The 15,758-nt window shown below is 54.3% G+C and overlaps 4 protein-coding genes across 15 annotated transcripts; 2 read left to right on the top strand and 2 right to left on the bottom strand.

Moving 5' to 3' along the window:
* Window positions 1-67: 67 nt before the first annotated feature.
* Window positions 68-4,602, top strand: ENTPD7 (ectonucleoside triphosphate diphosphohydrolase 7). 4 transcript variants are annotated; one of them, XR_014948704.1, is made up of 13 exons: window positions 68-162; window positions 306-479; window positions 555-760; window positions 834-984; window positions 1,094-1,197; window positions 1,312-1,368; window positions 1,513-1,661; window positions 1,735-1,901; window positions 2,253-2,334; window positions 2,570-2,894; window positions 2,987-3,072; window positions 3,191-3,352; window positions 3,541-4,602. XR_014948704.1 is itself a non-coding variant. In XM_032445478.2 (12 exons), exons 1-12 carry the CDS (start codon window positions 155-157, stop codon window positions 3,755-3,757), a joined length of 1,806 nt encoding a protein of 601 aa, XP_032301369.2. In that variant the 5' UTR covers window positions 68-154; the 3' UTR covers window positions 3,758-4,602. The 4 variants fall into 4 exon arrangements, 2 of the variants coding, with proteins under 2 accessions (XP_032301369.2, XP_085410726.1); XR_014948703.1 differs by having other exon boundaries at window positions 1,735-2,334; XM_032445478.2 differs by lacking the exon at window positions 2,253-2,334.
* Window positions 4,603-5,301: 699 nt separating this feature from the next.
* On the bottom strand, window positions 5,302-6,528 carry ATP6V0E2 (ATPase H+ transporting V0 subunit e2). Its single transcript, XM_032445452.2, has 4 exons — window positions 6,395-6,528; window positions 6,266-6,313; window positions 5,958-6,085; window positions 5,302-5,832 (listed from the first exon to the last, which is right to left on the bottom strand). Exons 1-3 carry the CDS (start codon window positions 6,496-6,498, stop codon window positions 5,992-5,994), a joined length of 246 nt encoding a protein of 81 aa, XP_032301343.2. The 5' UTR covers window positions 6,499-6,528; the 3' UTR covers window positions 5,302-5,832; window positions 5,958-5,991.
* Window positions 6,529-6,675: 147 nt separating this feature from the next.
* On the bottom strand, window positions 6,676-10,447 carry COX15 (cytochrome c oxidase assembly factor COX15). Of its 2 annotated transcripts, XM_085554589.1 has the most exons (8): window positions 10,238-10,447; window positions 10,009-10,131; window positions 9,626-9,812; window positions 9,191-9,358; window positions 8,669-8,750; window positions 8,197-8,351; window positions 7,133-7,246; window positions 6,676-6,874 (listed from the first exon to the last, which is right to left on the bottom strand). In XM_085554589.1, exons 1-8 carry the CDS (start codon window positions 10,426-10,428, stop codon window positions 6,743-6,745), a joined length of 1,152 nt encoding a protein of 383 aa, XP_085410715.1. In that variant the 5' UTR covers window positions 10,429-10,447; the 3' UTR covers window positions 6,676-6,742. The 2 variants fall into 2 exon arrangements, with proteins under 2 accessions (XP_085410715.1, XP_085410716.1); XM_085554590.1 differs by lacking the exons at window positions 6,676-6,874; window positions 7,133-7,246 and adding an exon at window positions 7,336-7,973.
* Window positions 10,448-10,492: 45 nt separating this feature from the next.
* On the top strand, window positions 10,493-13,673 carry CUTC (cutC copper transporter). Of its 8 annotated transcripts, XM_015867217.3 has the most exons (9): window positions 10,493-10,563; window positions 10,832-10,903; window positions 10,978-11,037; window positions 11,138-11,347; window positions 11,457-11,492; window positions 11,878-12,011; window positions 12,321-12,348; window positions 12,722-12,827; window positions 13,231-13,673. In XM_015867217.3, the coding sequence occupies exons 1-9, from the start codon at window positions 10,503-10,505 to the stop codon at window positions 13,340-13,342; spliced, it is 819 nt and encodes a 272-aa protein (XP_015722703.2). In that variant the 5' UTR covers window positions 10,493-10,502; the 3' UTR covers window positions 13,343-13,673. The 8 variants fall into 8 exon arrangements, with proteins under 8 accessions (XP_015722703.2, XP_085410727.1, XP_085410729.1 ...); XM_085554601.1 differs by lacking the exon at window positions 10,832-10,903; XM_085554603.1 differs by lacking the exon at window positions 10,978-11,037 and having other exon boundaries at window positions 11,149-11,347.
* The last annotated feature ends 2,085 nt before the right edge of the window (window positions 13,674-15,758 follow it).

Below are 15,758 nucleotides of genomic sequence, written 5' to 3'. Positions count from 1 at the left end.
GGGGCGCCGATTGGTCGAGGCGGCAGTTTGTGGGCGGAGCTTTGCGGGAGGCCGGGCCGCTATTGGCGGGCGGGAGGAGCGGCGCGGGGTGACGTGTGCGGTACCGGCTGCACGGCCGGTGTCGGGGCGATGCGCGGGCGGGGGGAGGACGCACATGGCCAGGTGGGCGGCAGGGGACGGGACGGGACGGGTCCGGGTCCGGGTCCGGGTCCGGGTCCGGGTCCGGGTCTGGGTCCGGGTCTGGGTCTGGGTCTGGGTCTGGGTCTGGGCCCGTTCCGGTCTCGAGCCGTGCCCTGTTCCCGTAGGATCGCCGCCCCGTGCCCGCCGTGCCGCTCCGCCGTGTCTTGCGGTTTCCCGGTCCCGCGGCAGCGCCCGGCGTTGCTGGGTCTGTCCGTGGCCGCGGGGCTGATGCTGCTGCTGCTGTTGGCCGGGCCCCGCCGCTGGGCATCGCCGCCCCGTGACGGCCGGAGGAACGAACGGTGAGCGGGACAACGGGACGGCGGGCACGGTGCGCGCGGCGCAGAACGGAACCGAGCCCCCCATTGTCGGTGCAGGTACATGGCGCGGATGGAGGAGCTGGCGGCCACCGACACGGAGGACCCGTCGCTGAGTTACGGGGTGGTGGTGGATTGCGGCAGCAGCGGCTCCCGGGTGTTCGTCTACGTGTGGCCGCCGCACAACGGGCACCCGCACGACCTGCTGGACATCCGGCAGATGCGGGACCGCGGCAGCCGCCCCGTCGTCATGAAGGTGAAACCCGGTGAGTGAGGGCGGCACCGGGCGCTGCTGACGGCTGGGAGCGCCGGGCCGGGCCGTGACGACCATCCCCACAGGCATCTCTGCGGCCGCCGCCACCCCGGAGCGAGCCACCGCCTACCTGCGGCCACTGCTGCGATACGCGGCCGCACACGTGCCCGCAGGGAAACACAAGGAGACGCCGCTGTACGTCCTGTGCACGGCCGGTATGAGGCTGCTGCCGGACAGGTGAGCACGGGGCCGCGGTCAGGGAGGATCCGGTAAAGCTGCGGGATTGTGCTCCCTGCCGCTCTCGTCCTGACGTGGAGCATCTCGCAGACGTCACTGTGCCCCTCAGGCTGCAGGCTGCCATTCTGGAGAACCTGGTGAAGAACGTGCCCCTCGAGTTCGATTTCCTCTTCTCCGAATCGCACGCTGAAGTCATCTCAGGAAAGCAGGAAGGTGGGAAACGCTGCCCTGTCCTCGTGGGAGCACACGGCGCTGCTGGCATCGCACGCAGCCGATGTGGGATCGTTCGTGCTTTGCCTTAAGGCAAACTCATTGTGTCGTGCCCAGGTGTCTACGCATGGATCGGCATCAACTTTGTGCTGGGACGGTTTGATCACGAGGATGGTGAGTCCAGCTGCTCGCACAGCAGCTCTGGGGCGGGCAGCATGCGGCCCTTTGGCCCTCAGTTCCCATGTGTGAGGGGCATCAGGAGGTACCAGGGAAGGAATACCCCCCTGCCCCGCACTGACACGCTGCTGTGGGTTGCAGAGGAGGCTGCAGTTGTCACCGTAGCGCTGGGAGACCAGGTGGAGTCCTTGGTACGGAAACGAACGGTTGGGATCCTAGACATGGGGGGGGCCTCTCTGCAGATCGCCTATGAGGTGCCTGGCTCCGGAGCCTTTTCATCCCCGCAGCAGGTGTGTGTTGGGCTAATAGCTGGCACTGAGAGCTGCGCAGCATTCACTGCTGATGATGGTCCCCCGTCCCCAGGAGGAAGCTGCTAAGAGCCTGCTGGCAGAGTTCAACCTGGGCTGTGACGTGCAGCACACCGGCCACGTGTACCGTGTCTACGTCAACACCTTCCTGGGCTTTGGAGGCAACTTTGCTCGGCAGCGCTATGAGGAGCTTGTGCTGAACCAGACTTATGCACACAACCGGTATCGCTGCCCTGCCTGGGGCCGTGCTGGCATTGCACAATGGCACCAGCTCCTTTGTGCCACCCTTTCCCCATTGGATTTTCCCCAAGAGCCACCTGTGGTTGATAACAGCTCCCACAGCCACGCTGGCAGCAGCTGGGTGCCAGCAGGTGCTTGGGCTGGCACATGGCACAACGCATTGCCCTTGTTGGAGCCCTGCAGGCATTACCAGTGCCACTGCTTGTTGCCTTTCCCCTACCAGCGCTACAGGGATTCCCCTACAGCAGCTTCTGGCTTTCCCTGCTCTGGCTTTCCCTCCTTCTTCAGCACTGGCTCATTCAACACATCTTTCCATTGCATTTCCACCTTCAGCTGTGTCACCTGCCTTATTTCCTGGAGCTGTTCCCAGACTCTCAGAGATTTGGGGTCTCCGTGGGGGTGCAGATCTCCACAGGTTGGTGGGAACAGACTGTACCCCATGGCACCCATAAGGTGCTCAGGGCTTGTTGCTACAGATCTGGAGAGCTCAGCTTCAGTAGGAACTGGTGGGCTGACTCTCAGGACCATGAGTGTACAAGGGGACAGGGTCTTGCAAGGGTTATTAGTTGTGGAGGAGCACTAGAAAATGCTTTTGTGGGTGCTACAGTACCCCACCTGCAATGACCTTTCTTTTCTGACTTGCTTTCCAGCCTGCATAGCCAGAAGACAGGGTTGAGCCCTGAGACTCCCTTCCTGGACCCCTGCCTGCCCGTGGGGCTGGAGGACACGGTGACAAGGGGCAGCAAAACACTGTATGTGCGCGGGCGAGGGGACTGGCAGGCCTGTGCTCTGCTGCTGCACCCGCTCCTGGCAGGGTCCAACAGCAGCCAGGACTCTCTGACTGGGGCCTACAAAGCACCCATTGACTTCAGCAACAGTGAGTTTTATGGCTTCTCTGAGTTCTTCTACTGCACTGAGGATGTGCTGCGCCTAGGGGGCCACTACAGTGCCCGTGCCTTCATCTCTGCTGCCCAGGTGAGTGTTGTTCTGGACCACAGAGTCTCATCATTCTGGGAGGGATCTGAGGTTATTCCTTTGCTCTGAATGGGAATTTCTCCTTTCCCCAGGAATATTGCAGCCAGAGCTGGGAGGTGCTTACCCAGCGCTTCCAGAGTGGCCTGTACTCAGCACATGCAGATGAGCACCGGCTCAAGTAAGGACCAGGGATATACCTCCTGGGGGCTCAATAATATGAGTAGCTGTGGTAGGCTCTGTCTTGGGCTCAGACCCTGCAGTAGCACCCAACTGCTGTTCCTGTGTGCTGCCTGTAGGTATCAGTGCTTCAAGTCTGCCTGGATGTACCAAGTCCTTCACCAGGGCTTCCACTTCCCCCTGGACTACCCCAGCCTGCACACAGCCCAGCTGGTGTATGACCGTGAGGTGCAGTGGACGCTAGGAGCCATCCTCTACAAGACACGCTTTCTGCCACTCAGGTAACACAGGAAGGAGCATTAGCTCCAGGACTTGTAGCCCAGCTGGGAAGGGACAAGAGGGTCCTGTTTAGAAGCTTCCTGAGGATACACAGGAGTGACTACACAGGGCTCTGCCATCCTTAGGGAGAGCAGCTGTAGCCTGTGGTACATGTGCCAATCACGCCTGCTTCTGCCTCTCCTCTCTGCAGGGATCTCCGGCAAGAGAGCAGCCGGCAAGCACACACCTCCTGGCTGCGCCTTTCTTTTGTCTACAACCACTATCTCTTCTTTGCCTGCATCCTGGTTGTAGGCCTGGCCATAGTCCTCTACCTCTTGCGGCTGCGCCGCATCCACCGCCGGCAGCTGGACCTGCTCTGGCTGGACAAGGTGGTGCTGCTGCCCCCAGGCCAGGGGGACTTGCCATGATATCAGTGGACAGTCACTGTCCAGTTACACCAGCAGAACCAGGACTGAATGCCAGCCAGGGCTCCAAGAACTCAGACTCTTTCCTGAGGACCATCTCAACTCTGTTCTCCATTATCCCCATGTCAGAACCACAGGCCACATGGCTGAGGCAGTTGTGGACATTGGAGCCAGCCTCTCTATCTCACCCCAGCCCTAATCTTTGTTTCTTGGTCTCTGACCTTTGCCTTGCTGCACGGGGTGAAGAAGAACCCTTTACTGGCAGCACTCACACTGCAGCCCTTGCTGTACCTTCAGAGCAGAAGACACTGCTGAGGCAGCCAGCTCAGGGCTGCAGCCTGAAGCACCACACCATCCTACAGCTTAGCCACCAGTTTGCAGAGCAGGCTGGCAAGGTGCTGTAGTTTATCAGTGCCTGGTGTGGTCTTTCCACAGCCTGGCACAGGATCCAGGCGAGCAGCAAGCTCCACTGAGCTGTTCTGCCAGGCCTGACCCCGTTCAGAACATTCCCTGTCACAGTGAATGGTTGTGCCTAAGGGGCAGCACTGAGGGCTCAGGGAACACCTCATAAGGCTATGTTTCCTTTTAGTTGTGCCCTCCTACATGCACTCCCCTGTGGCATCCCACAAGTTAATCTGGCACTAAGTGCAAGGACCAGTGGTTCTTTCCCCCTGAATGCAGGCTGGGCCTGCCTGTGGGGAAGCCACCTCTCTAGCTATGCATCCCTCCATGCATAGCCTTCATATTCTAGGCCTGGAGCCCCAATTTCCCTAAACAAGTTCTTCACTTTATACTTGAAATCATGTTACCATTCCTGAAGCAATAAAAAAAACAAACCTCAGAACCAACCAGTGGTTGTCTTATTTTCTAGTGAGCACCAACCCAGCAGCAGCTCAGGGCTGGCACCTGACTGCTGCCCATATCCCACCGCTCAGTAGTGCTCCATGCTGCTGGGTCTTGCTGGCAGTATGCAGCAGTAGTGCTGCTTTCTGCACAACCGAGCTCAGTACCTGAGCCTGTGGCAGCAAGGGAAAGTGACCACTCCTGAACTGCTGATCCCTAGAGCCAAAAACTTGCTGCCTGCCTCTTTCTTTGCAACAGTTGAGCTGTTTCTACAAGGCTCCAGAATGTGTTGCTCCTTCCTATTTTTTTGTTTTTTAATCTTTATTCACATCCCAGCTTTAAGAGACTGCTAGAACAGGGCAGAAGGCAGGGCCTGGGCAACATGCTTCCAAGCTCCTACAGCTCCTGCATGGCCATGGGGGTGGCCCAGTGCAGCTCAGGTCACAGCTGCCTATCAGCCTCCCTCTGGGACACGCTGCTGCTTATCTGTGACCCTGACTCCAAAGTGCTGTACAGGTGGTGTCCAAGGTAAAGCCTGCCCTGCACACACACACTGCCAACATCTTCTCTAACAGCTGCTGATTGGTTTTATCCTCACTGCAGGAACAGGATTAGAAGTAAAGGTGGGAAAAGAAAAAGAAACCAACATGAAGCCCAAACTTCCTCAGTTTCCAAGCAGCAAGTGACTCTGCTTCCAGCATCACTTACTAGAAAAAAAATATTTATTTCCACAACACAAGTTCAGCAAACACAGACAAATACAAATAAATAAATAATGCCAATAAATTATCTGATAAATAAGGGACCGACCTAAGACAACTCAGTATTTCATTATTGGAATGTAGACATGAGCGGGATGGTGGTACCTACATACTACTGCAGCACCCTCACTGCAGGGGTGGGAGATGACACAGCCCCAGTCTGAGCACAGTGCTGACCATGAGCCCCTGCCCAAGCCCCCAGCACCTCCCTCACATCCACGGCAGTCTGCCTTCTCCAACAGGCTCAGCCTTTCCTTCTTCCAGCCACAGCTAGAGCCTAGAAAAAGGAAAGCCCACAGCCGAGCAGGGACTGGTCACACACAGGGTGCCACGGGGCCCACGCTGCAGCAGGGATGCTACTTGCCAACAGCAGGGGCCCAGCCAGTGCTGGGCTGCAGTGCATGAAATGCATTGGGGCAGTGGCTCCAGCCCCTGACCCAGCACCTCTGGGAGCTGCCTGGTATGGGAGGGAAGCTGAAAGGAGAAAGGGGGAGATGTTAGCGCAGAGCTGCACCTGCAGCCCCACACTGTGCTCAGCGCTCCACAGCCGTGACCGCTGGAGCCAAAGCAGCTCCCCCCCCCCAGCTCTGCCCACTCACGATGATGGCGGGTCTCTATGGCTGCCGTCGGGGGTCACTCCCAGAGGAAGCGCACGTACCAGATGGTCTCGTTCTTCAGCTGCGGCCCAAAAAGGGGGTTGGCCTGTGCCAGGATGGCGATGAGCCAGCTGGAAGGGACGCCAGCGTCAGCCCCGGCAGCACGGGAAGGGCTCGGCGAGGCCCGGGGCCCGACGGCTGCCCCGAGGCGGAGCTCTGGGGAGGCCTCGGCCGGGTCCCAGCCGCTCGCAGCGGTCAGCGGGCCCAGGGAGGCCTCAATGGGGGCAGGATGGGGAAGGGCCGGTACTCACAAGAGGTAACAGCACACGGCCGTGGTGACCAGCATCGTGATGATCACCCTGCGGAGCGGGGGGGGGACACCGTCACGAGGGAACGCTTTGCCGCGGTCCTTCCCTCCCCTCCGGCCCGGCCGTACTCACCCGCGGTTGGGCCCCTTGGGCACGAACCAGGGCCCGGCGATGCCCACCAGGCCCCAGAAGGCCGAGAACAGGACGAGGGGCAGCGCGAAGCTGTGCGCCGTCATGGCCGCTCCCGGCTCCCACCGCTCCGGTTTATCGTCCCGCCCACTGCCGCCCCGGAGAGGCGCTTAGACCACCCGGCCAGCAGGGGGCGCCGCAACGCGGCAACACAGGGAGCGACAGCCCGAGCATGGCCGCCCTGCCCCGCACCGCAACCCGCAAAGCACGAACACAGCGGCAGCTCCGTAAAGTCCTTTATGTTACACAGCCGAACACAGCAACCCGTCCTTGTCCCCACCGCCCCGTCGGTCACTTGGGGAGGCGCCGCAGCTCGCTCATGAGCCACAGGGCCACGCTGAGCAGCGCCAGGGAGCCCGACTGGTGCGTGGCAGCCAGTGGAGTGGGGACGTAGAGCAGCAGCGTGCTGATGCCCAGGGCAACCTGCGGGAAGGAAGGACCGTCAGCACGGCTGTGCGTGCACCACTGACTGCAACAGGCCCAAAGCATGGGGTGAGCAGGACCAAGGACTGGCCTCCTGCCTCCATGTGGGTCTGTGAGTGCCGTACAGGAAGGCTCCAGCCAAAAGGAGTGCGGATCATACACTGCGTCCACGTCAGGGTGGCCTTCCAGCTCTTACCTTGTGGGTGTGATTGAAGGGCTAGGAAAAAACTAACAGAACAGGAAGAAGAGGGACAGTACCTGCGCCCACGCCACTGCCAGTAAGGATGTCACTGCCATCCTGGTCCTGTGAGGGAGGGAGATCTTCCGTGAGAAGAGGTACAGTGCTGTGACAGCTGTGACTGAGGCAGTTCCCTAAAGGAAAAGAGACTGTAATGGGATGGAGAAACAACCACCCTTCCTGAGAAGCTGAAAGGAAATGGGCCAGATATCTTTGACTGCACCTTCTATGCAATAAAACATTGCTCAAAGAACTTATTTATCTTTAGAAACATGTTAATAGCCACCATCACACGCTGCAGATTCCATGCTTCACCCAGTTAACAGCCCTAAAAATATAAGGAAGGTTACAGACAGTTCCATTTTCTGAATGAATGCCTTACTTCCCCAATAGCTTTTCCTTATTTGTTTGATGTTTCCATCTGTTTGCTGGGAGTTATTTCTGCCCCCTTCTCACCTGTGACCATGACAGTTAAAGGTGGAAGCAGTCAGCTGGAATCCTGATCTCATTTTCACTGCCCAGCTATAGCTCACCAGCATCATCGCAGTGCACAGATCACCTCACAGTTCTCCTACCAAAACTCTTTATATTTCAGTTTATTCTTATCAATCTACGGCGCAGCCCAAAGTACAGCAGTGCTGTTTAATATCCAAATTGCTCTAACTAGCTCTAACTAGCTGACATTTCTTTCACAGGGCACTAATGGTGTATAGGAACTTAAATTCTAAAGGAAATCTGACTGTTGAGTGGTGTCTGCTTCCAAGTTTTATTTCAGGCAACATCCTCAGACATTTCCATTGCAAGGACTACCCTGATCTGTAGCATGTGGAAAACGAGACACAAAGAAATGACGTCTGTAACCTGGAAAGGAGGAAGACATCCTTAAGGAAGAAGACCATATTAAAAACAAAGAAATGAGTGCTAACCTTTCTGTTTCTTCAGAAACAAATTGGTAACAAAGCTCTCAGGACCTTGTACACCCTGTATATCATTCACGCTGACAGAGCCATAGCTTTAAGATGACAGCTTGGCTGTAGGAGGCAACTAGGAGGAGGTTCAGACATAGCAGGAAGACGGCACTTACCAAGATCCTGTGATCAAACTGTACAGTTGTAGGATTCTCAAAGATATTTCTCAGGGTTGGGGAGAAGGCGAGAAGATCATCCGGGATCCAGCGTTCCCCCATTTTGGGGAAGGAATTGTACACAAGGCCAGCATCCAGACCTGCCACAAAGGCACCTGCAATTCCAGAGCAGAGAACGAGACTAATGAACTGGGTTCAGGGGGCACTCCAGGCTGCACAGCTCTGACTCAAGAACTCAGCTTGATCCCAAATTTCTTTTGCAAACATATGCAGAGATCTCACAACAGCACACATGCTGTTCAGCACATCTCCACCTGCTCAAAAGAGGCCAGGAAGAGAAGTTATCAAGTGCAAGCTCTCTGAAAAGAACAAAGTCGTCACAGAGAACATGATAGGGTTTTTCACACTCCCCATCAGACAACACAGATAGAAATTAGGCACAAGACAGGACAGCAATAGAAGACAGTATTACCTGAAAGAGCTGTAAGAAAAATGAGAGCTGTAGCTCCATGGGCAAAGTGTCTCAGCTGCAGCAGCTGACGTGTCTCATACAACTGTAAAACAAAAAATGAATTGCAATGAAAAATTCCAGTGTTGTTTGCAACAGGTAAGATAAGCTTTCATTATATATACACGCCAAGTATTTCACAGGTAACTGAGTCCAACCCTGTGCAGTTGGACTGCTGGGCAGTTACTTGCACAGATCACTGAACCCAGCATGCAGACTCCTGCCTGAGCTTGCATGAAACTCTTGGGACTAATCACTGCTGAGTGGAACAACAGAGTCTAATCAAACGCCTCATAACTGCTTCAGAATACAACAATTTTGAAGAAGTTAAATAAGAAGTTTCTATAAACTTCTAATGGTATTAAATCACAGGAAGAGATAGGATAAAATGGAAGTAAGGATTATCCTCCACACAATTCCCTTATCCACACAACCCTCTGTGTTTACACTATGCTGTGCCCTGACTCCTAGCACACCACTTCGTACCTGGTGTCGTGGAAGCAGCAAAGACAGCCCCATCCACAGACTGGCAGAATAAAGAACCAGAGCAGAGCCAAGGTGTGCTGCAAGGCGGTACTGGCTGACCCGAGGGATATCATAGGAGTCTGGCTTCTCTTCCAGTCCACTCTTCACCATGTACCAGCCCAGTAGACCCTGACATAACAGCAGGAGAAGAGAGGGTGAGAGCCAGCTCCTCTATCCCATTCATCAGTAAAAGGAGCCAGGGGCAGCCCTTCACATCTGCCTCAGCACAGACAGGGCAGCAACAACTGCTAAAATCAGAGAAAAGTTAAAGTCAAAACAGTTTGTTTCTTGTCTCCAACCACAGCTGTGTTGCATCCCACCCAAACTTTCGCAGATTTCTATATCAGGAGATATAGAACACACCGCAGCTATTCCCTGCGGCTGCACAGCTCTCACCTGGAAGCACACGAGCCCACAGAGCGCAAGCACACGGCCCTTCATGGGGCGGCTGAGCCAACCCTTCCTCCAGAAGTAGGCAGCAGGAAGGATGTAGGCCAAACCCACAACACGGCCCCACATACGATGCGAGTACTCCATGTACCAAATGAACTTGAACTCCGTCAGAGTCATGTCACGATTCAGGCTGTAAAAACAAAGAGTGATTTAAGGCAGTGCCACCTCATGCATTCCAAGGTGGAGGATGAGGGACAGGAGGTGGACTGCCCATATCCACCACCAGATGCGCTGTGTGCCTCACTCACAGTGTTAGGGAATTTCCATTTGCATGAGATCCCCATATTGCCTTATCGCAGGACCAGCCCCCAGCCCCTTGTGCTCACATTTTGAACTCTGGGAACTGCTGATACTTCTGGAACTCCGCTTCCCACTCCTGCTGCGTCCTGGGGGGTTTCATCTCCTTCACCAAGTGCCAATCCACCATGGACAGCCCGGACTCCGTCAGCCTGCGGGCAGACAGGGGCAGCACAGCTCACTCCAAGGGACGGAGGTGAGAGCCTTAAATGAGGGCTATAAACAGGGCGCTTAGGGAGGACCGACGGCAGGTCTCACCTGGTGACCCCGCCCAGCACCACGGCACCCGCTACGGCGCCGCTGCATGCGAGCAGCCATCGGCCCACAGCGGGCGGCACGTCGGGGCTGTGCTGCAGCGGGAGGCCGCGTTGTGGACGATACCGGAGCGAGCCGAGCTGCCGGCAGGGACGGACGAACCGCCCGGCGCCACCGCACAGCGCCCGCAGCATCACCAACCGGACCGGAAGTGGCGGCAGCGTGGCGGAAACGGGCCGAGAGCTTCCGGTCACCCCTAGGCGTCGCCATGACAATTCGGTGGCACGTGACCCGGAGCCAGCAGCGGGACCCGCGCGCCGCCAGCGCAGGTGAAGGAGCGGGAGAGGCGGGGCGGGGCGGGGCTAAGGCCCAACGGGGCGGGGCTGGGCCCGGGCTGAGCGCGACGGCATCGCCCCCACGAGGCACCGGGGCCGGTGACGGACGGAGCGGGAGCTGGGCCGCCAGGGGGCGAGGCCGGATGTGGAGCGGGGGGGGCGGGGCTTGAGGCGGAAGCGGGCGGGAAGCTCGACGGGAGGCTGCGAGGCACACGGGGGCCGCCATGGGCCGGGGGGGTGCGACCGCGTCGTTGCTCGCCAGGCATGGACGATGGATTCCTCATGGAGGTGTGCGTGGATTCCGTGGAGTCCGCCGTCAACGCGGAGCGCGGAGGTGAGGCCCGAGGCGCGGGGTGCTCGGTGGGAGCGGGGTGAGGGCCCAGCCCCGGGGTGACCGGCTGTCCGCAGGTGCCGGCCGGATCGAGCTGTGCGCGGGGCTGGTGGAGGGAGGAACCACCCCCAGCATGGGTGAGTACAGCGCACACCCCCTTATTGCTCACTATGATCTCCAGACGCTCCCCATTGGGGTGCTGACAGCCCTTCTGTAACACCATCTTTGCACACCCAGGGCTCCTGCAGGTGGTGAAGCAGTGCGTGCGGATCCCGGTGTTCGTCATGATTCGGCCTCGAGGTGGAGATTTCCTCTATTCGGACCGAGAGGTGGAGGTGATGAAGGCTGACATCCGCCTGGCCAAGCTGCACGGTGCGGATGGGCTGGTTTTCGGGGCCCTCACTGAGGATGGACGCATCGATACGGAGCTGTGCACGGCGCTGCTGGGTGAGAGCATCCCCAATTGTAAACGTTGCTCTAAGCACCGTGTGGTGTCTGGTTCTAACCCAGGGGACTCTGTAACAGTCCAGGCTGACCATATGTTTTCTTATTACAGCTGTTTGCCGGCCCTTGCCAGTCACATTTCACCGAGGTGAGTCACAGCGTTTGGTGGCAGGGACCAGCTTCTGCCCCACTGACAGAGATTTGGGTGCTGGGAGGTAGCTGGGCTTGATCTGTGGTGCTTTTTCTTTGGAGGGGGAAAAGTTGTGTCAACTGCACATGAGCTGTGGCTGTGCTCTTTGCCCATCAGGGCTAAGGTCAAGGGGGTCCAAGCTTAGTAGCAGTGTCACTGCCCTGCGTGGGGTGGAAATGTCCAAAGAGCTGAGTGCTGCAGCTCTGTTGTTATTGTGAGGGTGATGTTATAGCTGGGAGCTGCAGCTGAGAGAAGGGATTTTCCCATTTCTTTCCTTGGCTGGGATGGTGATAGGGCTTGAGCAGAGTTGAGTGATGTCTGAACTGTTCCATTGGTCTCTCAGCCTTCGATATGGTGCACGACCCTCAGGTGGCACTGGAGACTCTGATTTCTCTGGGGTTCGAGCGGGTATTGACCAGTGGCTGCGATAGCTCAGCATTGGAAGGATTATCCTTGATTAAGAAACTTGCAGAACAGGTAAGTGCTCCCTACTTGCCTCTTTATTACTGTGACCACTTTCTGGGCTTTGCTTGGAGGTGGATTCTTTTTGATAACCCTCATTTCTGTGGGGAAACTGCAGTCTGAAAGTGCTTTCCTCTCACCTCTGGGTTGTTCTTAATCTGTTTTCCTAAGTTCCTGTGGGCTAGAACCGTGAAGTGAGAATGCAAGAACTATAAGCCCCCGTGACTTTAAAGGGTGCAATGCATAAGTTTTCTTTGCTCCCCATAATGGCATGTGAGGACTTAGTGCTGTGACAGTATCATTAACAAGTTATTTTTCTTTCAGGCAAAGGGCAGAATTGTCGTAGTGCCAGGTAACGTTTTTTCTTGTCATCTATAACAGGTCTAGTTGTCTCTGGCTCCTCTTGCCCTGGGGTGTGTTGTCTGATTGGTTTTTTGAGCCACATCCCTAGGAGGGAGGTGCTTTTGCCTTGGTGTGAGTAAAGGCTGCAGAGCCCTACAGGTGCTGCTCACTGGAGGATTTGGGAGACAGTTGTAGATCTGTGGGAGAACGTGAATCAAGTCTTCTCCCATCTTTTCAAGTGACAGAGTCTCTTGTCCCAAGGGCTCTTTCCTCTTCTTTGTAGGTGGTGCTGGTCTGTTAGGGGATAGACCTCAGGGATGATGTTGGGTATGTGATAGTCCTTTCTATGCTGGATGTGGCATAACAAGGATTCTTCCCACCAGGGGGTGGCATCACAGAGCGCAACCTGCAAAGGATTTTGGAAGGCTCTTCTGCTTCTGAGTTTCATTGCTCTGCTCGTTCAGCCCGGGACTCAGGGATGAAGTTCAGGTAACTGATTATTTCTTAGCAAAATTGTACTGGGGGAAATCAGGATTAATAAAAAAGTAAGTGTGTGGAAGAGGTGTAATTTTCAAACAATTTTCTGAGTGCTAATTACACTGTTGTGGTTGGGATTGTGTTGCTTGGCTGTGTATTCTGCACTGTGTGAATCCATTGGTGCTCACCATCTGGACATGAGCTCTATGCACAACCAGGTCCTTGGGGCATTTCCTCTGCTACTGTTGCTCTAGAGCTTGTGAGTGTCCTCTGGTGGGTGTCATCTGGTAGTGCTGGGTGGCACTATCAGGTATTGTGACTACTGCTAACACTGGGAGGGGAAAGGTGGGTTTTCGTTAATGTCTTTTATCCTTTTGTGTCACCTGCAGAAATTAACCAGTCATTTTCTATACAGAAATCCAAACGTTGCCATGGGAGCGTCATTCTCTGCCCCTGAGTACTCTGTTAAAGTTGCAGATGTGGCTAAAGTGAGGACCCTGAATGCCATTGCAAAGAACATTCTGTAATGGAAAGCGCTGTGCTGGAACAAGAGCACCAAGACTCCGGAATTTTTCCTGCCATGTGGACAGATGTGAACTGCTTCCATCCTCAGACTTCGGAGGATGCAAATTAGGTGACAGAACCTGATGTTTCTTCCCTTGGTTTCCCCTGAGCGACCAGTCCCTGGCCTGGAAACTTACACTGGCCATTTTAAATAAAAGGACTCATTCTTGGGTGTGATGGCAACAAGCTGCTCAGCAGTCTGTAGAGAGGAAGGGAGCTGAACAATTATGGAAGAACGAATTATGTAGCACTGCATGTGATTGTCAAATAAACGCTGCAGCTGCTCCCCTCTTACTGTGTTTTTACTGTTTTTTTGTTGTTGTTTTGCATTTATTTTACAGGTGGTACTGTATGCTCCATTTTGCATGGTTTGGTACAGCATGTTTTGGCATCAGTTCTAGATATGTACTGCAAATGTGAAAGTCCACATTAGCTCATGTGTGTATGATGAGGCAATGTGTACAGGAGATAGAAGCAGTTCCTGAGGACAAAGTAGTAGCACGTGAGCACAAGATTAAGAACATAATTCAAACCCTAGTCATGTGTCAGGAGGGCCAAATGTGAGAGCAGCAGAAGAGAGATAAGAGTCACATGAGGGGACATGTTAAGGGGAGGGTGGGGTATATGGTGTGATTCCTTGGGAGGCCGAGGTGCTTTTTCACAGGGAGTTTCCAAGTCCTTTTCCTAACACACCTTCACAATCATCTCCTCATTCTTCAGACACTGTGAAGTGTGCCTGTGGGGTTATTGCTGACTAGTCAGAATCAAAGCTTAGGCTTGTTTTGGTTTTACCTTAATAAAATCAGATAGTTGAAAACCTATAGCTGTACCTATAGAATATAACTTCAGAGCTTTGTGTTGGAGAGCATATCCCTCTCTTCACATGGATCCATTGGAGGTATCAGCGTCTCTCAAAACACATGTTGGGAACGTAGATGGCAATTCTCAACATGTGAGCTAGGAAGGTTATAGCTGCATAGTGTGGGGTCACTGCTGGCTGATGCGCACTCAGTAGGAAGGATTCAATCTTGGTAGAAACAATTTCACTTACAGTTAATTGCATTTAAGAGATTGTGGCTTGTGTTGTAAGATTTCCTGAGTCATGATGATTAAAGATATCTCTAACTCAGTTAACATGAATATTGTGCTGACGCAGCCTTCCGTCATCGTATATGTAGTTCGGTTCTTCTGTGTAAAGTTTTGTTTGTTTTAAAAAGGCTTTTGAACTCAAAGGCACCATAAGAAAGCAAAGAAATAAACTTCTTAGAGATTAGGAGGTCTGGACTAATCTGTACATTGCCTTGCAGAAGTCTCTGTCCTGGAGCAGACCCTGTGGGGGCATGAGTGGGCACTTCAGTTAGCTTGGTCCCAGCAAATATGTTCTGGATATTGTAGTGGAAGAAGCTGTGTGGAAGGAGCTGAAGGATACTAAGGTGACTTTTAAGGGTTTTCAGGAGGATGAGTATGTTGCAAGACTGAGGGTGGAGGAAGAGTGGATGTGCTTGTTTTAAACGTTCTGGGCTGAGGAAAGCTGTTCAGCTCTGAACGAGAGACCAAAGACTGGGAGAGGATGGGCTCTATGATATGCATTGAAAACCAAGGCAAGTGAGGGGACAGAATATGGGGGTGATAGGAAGCTGTAATTGGGGCAAGAGGTCCCCTTGTGAGCCTTATAAGCAAGGCCAGTGGGCAGAGTGAAATGTGGTAGGGACAAGGGCACCTTTAAAGGGTCGTGTATGTGAAGATGAACTGGTAAGACTGGATCTCATCTACTGTACAAAAATAAGCAGGAAATTAAAAGTAGAATTTAGGCATAGCCGAAGTACAATATGTATGAAGATTTGTGCAGCTTGGTTGGGTGATGGGAAACAACACAGTGTGGACCAAAAGCTGAGGACAGGAATGTGTTCAGCCTCACAAATTACATCAGCACTCTGGACCAACAAGAACCTGAGGGAGTGGCTGCTCCTCTCAGTGATCTCTTGTCTAATGCATCAGATTGCTGCTCTCCTCAGTACTGTATTGATGCTGGCTGGAGAGCCTGGCACTATGGACAGCTGTGTTTACCAAAAGAGAAGTGGACTTAATCAGACAAAGTAATAATAATTAACCAGCAGGTTAGACGTTGGACCTTCCTCTGCAATTGATGGCAAGGGGCTTATTCCTGAGCAATTAGTCATTGTATCACCCTTGACTCCTGAGCTACAAACACTGAACAATGAAACAGCAGATTTCTTCTGCTCTGTGCACCCTGCCCTTTTACCTAATGCTTCTTGAAATCCTGTGAGATGAAGCAAATTCTATTTGTTTTAGGATAGACCCATCCCCTACAGCCCCCACTTCCCAGAGTAGCAGGATGGTGGTTTAGGGCCAGTCTCC

Source organism: Coturnix japonica, chromosome 8, assembly GCF_054131305.1.
Source record: "Coturnix japonica strain WE chromosome 8, WE-NBRP24, whole genome shotgun sequence".
NCBI classification, from domain to species: domain Eukaryota; kingdom Metazoa; phylum Chordata; class Aves; order Galliformes; family Phasianidae; genus Coturnix; species Coturnix japonica.
Note: the sequence above shows the minus strand (reverse complement) of the source record. Positions and strands in the feature narration are given on the sequence as shown.

What these genes read in the sequence shown, in the direction of transcription:
- COX15 (XM_085554589.1), bottom strand. Translation starts at nt 10,428, where the DNA reads ATGCTGCGGGCGCTGTGCGGTGGCGCCGGGCGGTTCGTCCGTCCCTGC. An exon ending in GTGGGCTCGTGTGCTTCCAG is followed by an intron (nt 9,359 to 9,625) that starts GTGAGAGCTGTG and finishes CTGTTATGTCAG; the next exon opens with GGTCTACTGGGCTGGTACAT. An exon ending in TTTTCTTACAGCTCTTTCAG is followed by an intron (nt 8,352 to 8,668) that starts GTAATACTGTCT and finishes CTGGAATTGCAG; the next exon opens with GTGCCTTTGTGGCAGGTCTG.
- ATP6V0E2 (XM_032445452.2), bottom strand. Translation starts at nt 6,498, where the DNA reads ATGACGGCGCACAGCTTCGCGCTGCCCCTCGTCCTGTTCTCGGCCTTC. An exon ending in CCCAAGGGGCCCAACCGCGG is followed by an intron (nt 6,314 to 6,394) that starts GTGAGTACGGCC and finishes CCCGCTCCGCAG; the next exon opens with GGTGATCATCACGATGCTGG. An exon ending in GCCGTGTGCTGTTACCTCTT is followed by an intron (nt 6,086 to 6,265) that starts GTGAGTACCGGC and finishes CGTCCCTTCCAG; the next exon opens with CTGGCTCATCGCCATCCTGG.
- CUTC (XM_015867217.3), top strand. Translation starts at nt 10,503, where the DNA reads ATGACAATTCGGTGGCACGTGACCCGGAGCCAGCAGCGGGACCCGCGC. An exon ending in CCCGCGCGCCGCCAGCGCAG is followed by an intron (nt 10,564 to 10,831) that starts GTGAAGGAGCGG and finishes GTTGCTCGCCAG; the next exon opens with GCATGGACGATGGATTCCTC. An exon ending in TTAAGAAACTTGCAGAACAG is followed by an intron (nt 12,012 to 12,320) that starts GTAAGTGCTCCC and finishes TTTTTCTTTCAG; the next exon opens with GCAAAGGGCAGAATTGTCGT.
- ENTPD7 (XM_032445478.2), top strand. An exon ending in CATCTCAGGAAAGCAGGAAG is followed by an intron (nt 1,198 to 1,311) that starts GTGGGAAACGCT and finishes TGTCGTGCCCAG; the next exon opens with GTGTCTACGCATGGATCGGC. An exon ending in ACACGCTTTCTGCCACTCAG is followed by an intron (nt 3,353 to 3,540) that starts GTAACACAGGAA and finishes TCCTCTCTGCAG; the next exon opens with GGATCTCCGGCAAGAGAGCA.